At 34.3% G+C, this 10,378-nt stretch overlaps 1 protein-coding gene across 2 annotated transcripts; it reads right to left on the bottom strand.

Moving 5' to 3' along the window:
* Positions 1-486: 486 nt before the first annotated feature.
* LOC128168426 (cryptochrome-1-like) lies at positions 487-10,378 on the bottom strand. 2 transcript variants are annotated; one of them, XM_052834669.1, is made up of 13 exons: positions 10,311-10,378; positions 6,524-6,592; positions 5,736-5,893; positions 5,424-5,563; positions 5,043-5,185; positions 4,513-4,688; positions 4,171-4,277; positions 3,059-3,199; positions 2,439-2,642; positions 2,077-2,217; positions 1,735-1,892; positions 1,212-1,405; positions 487-669 (listed from the first exon to the last, which is right to left on the bottom strand). In XM_052834669.1, the coding sequence occupies exons 3-13, from the start codon at positions 5,872-5,874 to the stop codon at positions 542-544; spliced, it is 1,671 nt and encodes a 556-aa protein (XP_052690629.1). In that variant the 5' UTR covers positions 5,875-5,893; positions 6,524-6,592; positions 10,311-10,378; the 3' UTR covers positions 487-541. The 2 variants fall into 2 exon arrangements, with proteins under 2 accessions (XP_052690629.1, XP_052690700.1); XM_052834740.1 differs by having other exon boundaries at positions 2,439-2,609.

Genomic DNA, 10,378 nt, shown 5'->3' with positions numbered 1-10,378 from the left:
GTGGTCAAGTTTTGTCACAACCTCAATAATATCACAACATAAAAATAAATAAACATACACTGTGTGCATATTTCTTTTTCAGCTTTCAATTCGTATCGATGTAGAAATACATGTACCGGGGGTACTATATTTATTGCTAATACCTGTGCAAATGTAAATACATGTTCTTGTACAAAATAGAATGTATTTTTATAATTTGATTACTAATACTGGCCTTCAGAAAATAAGGATGATACAGAAAACCTGATAAAATACTTCGATGCATCCAGCAATTTTGGGAGAGGAATTAAGACACTATGTATAAAATATCAATTGTCACCCATGAAATATATGAACATCAATTCGTATCAGACTGTATAAACGTTGGACAACATAGCTCCATCAATAACAAAATATGTTTGACTCCAAAAACAGAGATACTTAAACATACATGACTACAAACAATTAATTAACAGTGTTTCTGGGACAGAGAGCGAGAACTTTATGACAGAGAGCGAGAACTTTATGAAGATTTAAACTTCGCAAGAATTCCCAGATCATCTCAGTTCATATCCTTCAGGCCATCACACAGGAAGTTTGCAGTACAATGCCCCCCAGATGGCGTGTGATCAGGTAACCAAGAAAAACGTCTGGCTTCAATTTCCTCTGATGGGGCACAGTGAGGGATTTCTGCAATTAAAAGATTGAATAAACATGTACAATGAAACTCATTTCACAACAAGTTGTTGTGTGATAATGAAGCGAGCTTAGCATCTGTATTTTAGTCCTTAAAGGGAGAAATGTGCTACCAGCACACCACAGGGTGAGTATCCTCTTTGCATTAACTGTATGATTGGTTCTTTTATTATACCCTTTTAAAAGATTTCACTAAAAATTCATCTTCATATATATTGCCGGTACATATATACCGATATAATGTAAACACCGTTTCGAATACTAGTATGCCCGGTGACACTGAAGACATTTTGAGGGAAAATAAACTGGGAGTAAAAAAATTCCTTGCTTACAAACAATACTTAGGCATATTTATTATCATCATTTTTTTTCAATGCCTTGTTCATGATACAATATACATGCATATGCATTGATATTCATTTTATAACACCAGAAATATTAGATCATTTGGTAAATAAACTTTTTTCCTTAACACTAATAATCTGATGTAAATAAATGAATGTACATGCATGTAGCATGCATCAGTGAATTCTTACCTTTCCCCATCAGTGCATCTTTGACAGCTTTCATGTTTTGTATGCATTCTTTTGATGCCTTTTGGTGGTCAACCATTGGCTTAGGATAATCAACACCCACAATGCACTTTGCTTTCTGCTGCACAGGAAGTGGAGCTTTCCATGGCTCAAACAAGTACCTCAATGGCATGTCTTTTAAAACTGGTAAATATCGCCTTTAACAACGAAAATTGGTTGTGTTTAGACACTTGTAGACAGATGTGATAAAATATGGAACCTCACAGAGCAAAATGAAGCATGAAAAAAATCAGCATGTATTTGTTTATGGTATACAAATTGTTCGTGTACATAAAAGATACCTCTCAGATCCATTTAGAATATGACAGTCTAAATAAATCTTCACAAATACATGTACAACGATATATACATGTACATGCACATTAAGAAAATCCAGCTGGTGGTGTAGTACATGTAATTGCATTTGCTATTTTATATTCAATTTAGTTTGATAGTCATGGGTCTGATTCAAGAAATTAAAACAAACCGAACATATTCCCCAGAGGGATCCATGCGCTTCCCATATCTGACAGGACAAAAACAGTTAGGGCATTGGAGGACCTTCTCAAAAGCAGAACTAGACACCCACATCCAATTGCCGGCACAAACTGACCAATCAGCATCCAGTAAATATTTATAGAACACCTGTCAAAAAAACAATGCAACACCTTCAAAAGGATGCATACAAATACTCCCTAAAAGGAAGCTCATATTTCACCTGTGTTAAGAGGAATTATGCAATCCCATGCTTTATTTTAATATCTATGTGATTTTCCTTAGAATTTTAGAATTAAGCACCCATTGATCACACATTTTCTTATCTGGTTACCTTTAGCCCAACCTCCCAGTTCAACCAAAGGTCACCTCTGGTCAGGAAACAGGACACAGCGTGGCGAGCAACATGGTGGACCCACCCCTCGTATCTGAGCTGCTTCATGATGGCATCAATCCACGGATACCCAGTCTCACCCTATCAATAGAAAACCAGAGATGGGTGATCACTTAACAAACACACCGTCTGTGCCATTGTATCACAATAAATCTTCATTTTAATTATTACAATAAAATTTTAATTATTTCAGTACCCATTTTTTTTTCTGTTTTCCTTTGTTTGAAATAGCAGACAAAAAATTCGGCCTCATTAGAAAAATAAATATACATCAATATATGTATGTATATATCAACAAGTACCTGGGTCCATTTTTCCTCATGCTCTGGGTTATCATACCAGGGAATGTTGAGACAGATTGGGTTGGTCTCCATCTTGTCATAGTTGATGTTGTTGATAGCCATTGTGTAGAAGTACTCCCTCCACATCAGCTGAGCCGACAGGGAAACAGGTGCCCCCATCGAAGGCTTCACCTTAAAATGCAATGCAGTGGATCTTGTATTTTGCTGAAAAATGTTTGTAAAATGTGACCAAATCGTTTGTTCTACTCTGCAAGATTAATACTTGAGACATCACAAAATCCATGCAGAGACGCACAAGTGACACACAGAGATGATATTGCTTTTATGAGCGCTGCTTTTTTCAATATACATTTTACCCGTGATACTTAACCTTGCAGTTATTCTTCACAAAAAATTTAAAGAGAAACTCTGATACTATGTGCTGTCAAACTTGTAGTGCTGCTGCCCTGAATACACTTTCATTTTTCATAATTGTTTCAATATTAAATCTATTAATACAAATGAATACTTTCTATAGATATTTTGGTTATACAAATATACAGTACCAAAAAACCCCCCCAAAATTTTGATAATTCAATTATCATTTCTTTCAGTTCATAAATGTTTAAAAGTACCGGTACCTCTTCAAATTTGTCGTGAATGCTCCAGTAGAACTTGCGGACAGACAGACAGCCAAAGCGTAGATGGGCACTGAGACTGAGGGGTGGGGACAGGAGGTCTGGGTGATACTGATTGGGCATCACGTAACCATTCTCATAGGCCTGAAATTCCAAGTTAATCAGTTTCGGTAGAAAACAACATTTAGCTCATGAATATACAAAAAAAAATACTTAAGCATTGAATGCTTACTTTTGGATGTCGTCGGTCCTATAACACACCAAGCGGTGCAGACAAATTTAATACAGCGCACCCATGGTGTGTTAGAGGACCGACGACATACAAAAATAAGCATTCAATGCTTATATTCATATTCATATTGATGTCTATTTGTATGAAATATATGTGTATCGTCATGTTAAGCCATTGTATGCTCTTAGTCAGAGATATGAAAGATACATGGTGTGTTAGAGGACCAACGACATACAGAAATAAGCATTCAATGCTTATATTCATATTCATATTGATGTCTATTTGTATGAAATGTATGTGTATCGTCGTGTAAAGCCATTGTATGCTCTTAGTCAGAGATATGAAAGATACATGGAACAGCCATATTAACCTGTTATTTAGTTCGCTTTGGCGACTAAAAATATAGTGGCAGAAATTTTATAGAGAAAAATCTTTTTTTAAATGAGTAGATACTTTTTTCAACAGTACATATCAAATTGGTTGAGTAAGGTTGAATGTTTCATTTAATCTAACAAAAATAAATATACTCAAAACACGTGATGACGTTTATATTTGTGCTCATGGCGCATGAATTAGCAAAGAGTATTCATAGGAAAAGGAAAGTCGCAGATTTCAAATGCAAACATTAGGGGAAATAAACACTAAATGTAAACATAAGTACATGTAGTTTCACCTTCCACATGAAATCATATATGCACATGTAAATTAATTCTACATTATTTAAACATAAATTTAATTCAGGATTCTAAGAACAACTAGATCAAAAAATTCTTAAAAATCTAAAAAGTGAAATGCAAATCCCACTGAAACTGCATGAAAAGTAAAAGAGTTCTATTAAAATAACATGATATAAGAGAAAAAATTACTTCGGATTTTAAAATACCTTTTCTTCATGTTTCATGCGTATGGCCAGTAATTCCAAGGCCTTTGATTCCCCTCCAAGCCATTCCACAAGCCTCTTATTCTGCTCTTCACATTCTGGTCTCACATCTACAGACAGAATGAAAGCTTGTTCACAAGTATCTCTATACTGTTGTGAAAAAGTAACCATTTTTACAGTAAAACTACACAGCATCTAAAATGGGGCTATTTTTCTTGTTCATGGATCTAACCTTTTGCACATGTATCAGCAGGCACTCACTTTAAACAACAGACAGATTGTATAACATTAATACAATTATTAATTATTGCTATGATTTCTCAAACATTGAAAAAAAAGGCTCACTCAAATCCTCCAAAGTGGGAATTCCAAACTGTTTGTCATGATTCTGACTGACAGGCAGACTTATGTCTGTGAAATCTGGGTCCTCAGCTGGTCTCGGAGGGGGTCCTATAGTTGAGGTCACAAGGTTAAAGAGGGAAAAGGTCAAAGGTGGGCTACCTCCATTGTTCTCAATTATTCTGTAAATCATAATAAAGTTTGTTGCATAAAAATTTTATTCACACTGACTGTTTAGCAATTAACAAGAGATAAATAAGTTTACTACATTTATTGTTTACAAATTGTTTAGTTTTTCCAATTTAATTTCTTACTGCATTTGAACTAAAACAAAATGCAAGAGGCCGACTGTTACATGTACATGTTCCTTGTAAAGTCTTCATGACTTACTAGTAAAGATCCCATAGGATGTGGGCCACCTTCTTCACACTTGATTTGCTGGTAAGATCCCAGAGAATGTGGAACACTTTCTCCACACATGACTTACTTGAAAGGATCCCAGAGAATGTGGGACACCTTCTCCACAAACTACTTACTCATAAGGATCCCAGAGGGTGTGGGACGCTTTCTCCACACACTGCACATTCTTCTTGTCCAGTAGTTCTCTCACCAATCGGTCCCGCTCCTGCCAAATGGGTTCAGGGTCCGCCTCAAAGGTCACCTTGGTCACTCCCCATTCCTGTGTGGATAAGTAGGTATTCATGATATACAATGGGGTACCTCTTTTATGAGGATTTTTGTTTACTGATGGACTGAATTACTTGAAAACCAAATTGAGTCAGGTGTGCTACAATCCTGCAGGAATGGGTCATTTTACTGATGGAACAGAAATGGTCAGATTTTGCCTCTAATAATTTCAAAGTCTTTTTTGCAGTCAAAGTCACTGTTCTCCCCCCAAAAACCCCAAGAAATCTGACCTCGATCAGTCTCTCCAGTATGTCAGTGGGTTGGCCCTGGAAACAGTACAGTCTGGTTCCCGCTGCCTTTAGATTCTTGTCCAGATCCTGCAGGCATTCCAACAGGAATCGGAAACGATTGTAACCTGCTGTCTTAGTTCCTGAAAGAAACACAACAATCTCCTAACTAAGCAAAGTCATTACAATACCTGTATGCAATTCTAACTTTGAGGTAAATGGTAAAGATATTATGGATTCAATCTTATTTGAATCTTATTTCAAACTGTCACAAGTGCATCTTGACACCTTTCTCAAAAAAGAAAAACAAGTTACCCGCAACTTCGCCATCAAAAATGAATACTGGATAAAATCTATCGCACTCAGAGAGTCCATCTATCAAGGACGGGTTGTCATGGAGACGTAGTCCATGTCGAAACCAATGGATCACAACTTCCTCTTGATTTGTGTTCATTCTTTTCTTTCTTCAATTTCTATTTTGTAAATGGAATAAATATATTGTACAAGAAAGTACTGTGGAATCATTTTTAATCGTGGGGGTCAATGTTTGTGGGTGACCATAATTTTCCTGATTCATGGGGGCGTAATTTCACATATGTATTTAAAAAAATGATAGTGTATAGGTTCGTGGGGATGTAAATTCGTGGACAAGGGTTACCCACAAAAGCCACGAACACTGGTCCCCCACGAACAATGATGATTCCACAGTAGTCTACTAATTAAAGTAAACTTTCATATTAATATATGGTAACCAATCTTAGCTATTCTTTGATGAAGGCAAAAGTTGCTCATTATCCACATATACATGAAATAATAAAACCGATATTCATATCAAGACTTGAAAATTGACAGATTAATCTGTAAACTAAAATGTCATAGTGAGGAAACTACTACCTCTCTTTAATGCACATTATTTTCATTTCAATGTTAAAACAAAAACCAATTTCACAGCATTCATCATCACGTTTTATCAGGATTTCCAAATGTCATCTTGATCTATTAGATCATTTAATAGTAATAATGGATCACATGTACAAACTAAATTCAAGAAGCATGCAGACTTTTTTACACTGACAGTGATGTTAAACATGTAATACAAATACCTCAACTAATACTGTCAGTGGTTTCTACATCATCGTCTCCGACACCTTTCCTCAGCAGCGGCTCCTAACCTGTACACAGAATACACAAGATAACCTATGCATAATGCTTCTGTAAAAATAATCAATACACGTTTCTAAATATTGTTTAGAAGACTCGTGATATGCCATGTGAGATTTTTCAAGAACACTTTTTACTGCTGATGCTAATCTGAAACGAGGACATCCATTGGTTGGGATATTGTTTATCAATAATGAATTTGCCCCAGTTACATGTCAATGTTCTTAATTAATGAACATAAAGAGTAGACAGTTATCTCACCTCTAAGCTCTTATTGCACTCAAGCCACATGCAAGGATGGTGGTTAGAGAAAAATCACATGGTTTTACATGTGTTAATTTATATGCATGTACACTACCTTACCATATTTGCAATAAGTCCCACAGTAGTGACAGGGAATATTAGTATAAGGCTAAACAGTTGTCATTAACAATTTTATTTTGTAATGCTTCATGTTAATCAATTTCCAATAAATTATTACATGTATTTCCATGAACACCAAAGTTAGTACACCTTCCACTGTGGTTTCATCAATATTCGATGAATACCAATTTTCATGGATTTCGTTCTTATAAGTTGATCCATGAAATTAAGAGTTCATTGAAGTGCAATTTTTATTAACATTTTGTATTGATAGGGTCATTGGCCATGAATTTATGTATCCTTGAAACTGTGATTTTCACTTTATCCACGAAATTTGATACCCTTGAATATTAATGAAACCACAGTACTACAGTTATTGCCGAGATCGAAGAAATGCTTCATCCATTACTCTCAAATATATACCGTGAATGTCATTGAACGTAAAAAGTTTTAAAATCGTATCAATTTCATATCATAAATAAATGAATTCAAAAATATCTAATGAGAAAAGATGTCGTCTGTATGTGATTCCAATCAGGAGCCTGTGATTGATACACCTAGTAAACTATTACCAAAAAACCTATAAACAAAATACATTGTACTCCCTATACGAAAAAACAATCAAAAGAAATAGTGAGCTGTTAGTACAATATAAATAAAGTATTGTTATTATCATGAATGTTGCAGATCTAGAATAACCTCTTAGACTACATACCTGGTACTCAAAATGTTGTTCAATCTGCTTTTATATTTCAAAACAACATTTCTCATTGCAAAATTCATAAAACTCAATCCGATACTTTATTTCTTAATTTATTACCAAATTCTTCTCTAATGTATTTCATTTTGTCATTTCCAGAATTCCCTAATTTTGAACATGATCATTATCACAGGAATAAAGACTTGGAGACAAACTTCATGTTCCATGTGAAGGTGTTTCCAAGCATACCTAAAAGCAATAATTCTACCACGATATTAAATTTTTACATAACTCTGACATTATTATAAATGACTTGATAAGTAACAAGACTAGAAATATAATAGTTATGATCCTTTACTGCTCTCTTGAGATTTCAACTGAAATTTATAATTTTACTACGCAATTTCAGAATGTTCATGGTTACTCTCGACCAAGTTAAACAGCTCCAAAAGGTGAGCGCTAGCTCTCCACAAAATGCTGACAATTAAATTCTGTAATGTTCTGATCTAAGATCATGAGGCCATAATTTTTTCAAGCTCATATATATATATAAAAAAAAACACATTTCAAATGTTGTTTTCATTGAATTTTTTTTGGTGCAATCTAATTAAAATTAGACGTTCTGAATCCACTACCGCTTTTAAAGGATTCAGAACATCTAATTTTAATTAGATTGTTTTTGGTGCAAATATTCTGTATCAGCTGGGAAAAAGCCATTTTGATCCAAGAAAGACTGTGAAATTTAGCAATGGCAATTTAAGATTCAATACCGGAATTTGACTAAAAAAATCTTTTTTCTTTCCTGTGAATTTCTTTTTACTTAAAAAAGATAATATGTTACACAGGTGCTTAACGACATACCCAATCATTCCCCCCCCCCCCTCCATCTCCCACCCCAAGTATCTAGATCCTGGGACTTTATTCATTTTTCTTAAAATTATCCTTTCATGAAACATTTTTAATCTAGGGTATACATTCATCGCACAAAATTAATTAAAACAAACATTTTGAAAAAAATCATACAGATTTTGTTTTCAGGACATATAAATTTTATAACATTCTAATTTTTAGTTACCTATTTATAAGGTGGAATAACACATCATCACAAAATGGCTGACCGCTGATCGAAACGACATTTCGGTTTATTAAAAGGATTTTATGCACTGAAACATGTAACTTTCTCCATAGCCAAGTGGATAAAGTGTCGGACTTGTGATCCGTACATCCGAGTTCGAATCCTGAAGGGGCTTTTGTTGTTACTTACTAGAATAATTATTTTAGATATTCATTTTTTATCCCAAAACTGCATATTTTTTGCTTATTTGACATTTGTACAGTTTATTTTCATTATATCTTTCATTATCAAAAAATTTCCTGTTAATTTGAGTGACTTTTTCCAGGTGTGTTATTCCACCTTAAAAGATATTTTATTGATTATGAGTAAATTGCAATAGATAAAATTACAGCTTTAATTCAATTACTCTAAATCAAAAAAGTCTACAGGAGTTGCCAATTTTATAAATATATGAGACACAGACAAAATCCTACCAGTGAGTTTCGTGAGCATAGAAACAGATATTCTTCTCCCTGCATACATACTGTACAAGTATTTGATCCCAAAAAATTATTGGACAATTTACTACAGATAACCTCATTTCACTTGAATCTGATATTCTTTAAAACACCGTCACCACCCGCAAAGTGAAGTGGTGCAGTTTGTTTACATGTTAAAAATGGGACTCTTGATATTGACTTGAATTTAATACACTTCATTTTCCGAAATAAGTTAGTTAGCATGTTTGGGAGAAAGTCTGAGCAAGTAAAGTGACAATATCAGTAGTTACCGGTAACTGCCTGAAGAATTTAATGGTACTTTTTTTTCCCAATTGATATTTGTTATAACAAATTCCTAATCTGTTTTAACAAATTGATAATCTGTGAAGAATTTGTGTTCAGAAATAGGATTTGTCAGTCTAAAGCTAGCGCAATTTTTTGTGCGCCGTAAATTAAAGTTTTTTTACTATGGGAGGCACTGTAGCTCCCAGGTCGCTCCATCTTCGGAAGTTAAGGGCTTCTTATCCATTCCACAACTCATTGACAAACTCTTGACTGAACAGACAAAAGATATACATTCAGCTTTACAACTGCACAATCTAGGGAAAGTACAATTTCTTATTAACTTTTGTGACCTCATTTTCTCACCAACCAGAAAAAACTCTAGCAATATGGCTGCTCCCATAATCAAGTTGTCTATAAAAATTATATAGCCATCGAATTTGTAGAAAAGATAGGTTCACTCGAACTAATCACTTTCCAATAGTAGTTAGTCAATTACTTACTAGTCAGTCTCATTTTATTAGACAACGACTCAACACTGATCAATGGAAAATTAACATCATTCTTAAAACAGGATCATGCAAACTTTAATGAGACTAGCTGATAAAAGTTGGATGAATGACCTGGGAGCTACAGTGTCACCAATTGAAAAAAATTATTAATCGTTCACAAAAAAGTGCGCTAGTTTGGGGCTAATTAACAGGTCTAGTACTGAATTTTCATGTTGATTTGACTATCATTCTTTCCGCAAAATGTTCATTTTTGCGACATCTCAGTTATATTTATCAACATGTCAGATCATATATAGTATAAAATAATTATGATATTACCGAATCAAAGAATTCCAAAGGCCTTTTAATCTGATAACGTTGAATTTCTTTCCCAGCTTTTCAGCCTG

The sequence above is a fragment of the Crassostrea angulata genome, chromosome 1 (genome assembly GCF_025612915.1).
Source record: "Crassostrea angulata isolate pt1a10 chromosome 1, ASM2561291v2, whole genome shotgun sequence".
NCBI classification, from domain to species: Eukaryota; Metazoa; Mollusca; class Bivalvia; order Ostreida; family Ostreidae; genus Magallana; species Magallana angulata.
Note: the sequence above shows the minus strand (reverse complement) of the source record. Positions and strands in the feature narration are given on the sequence as shown.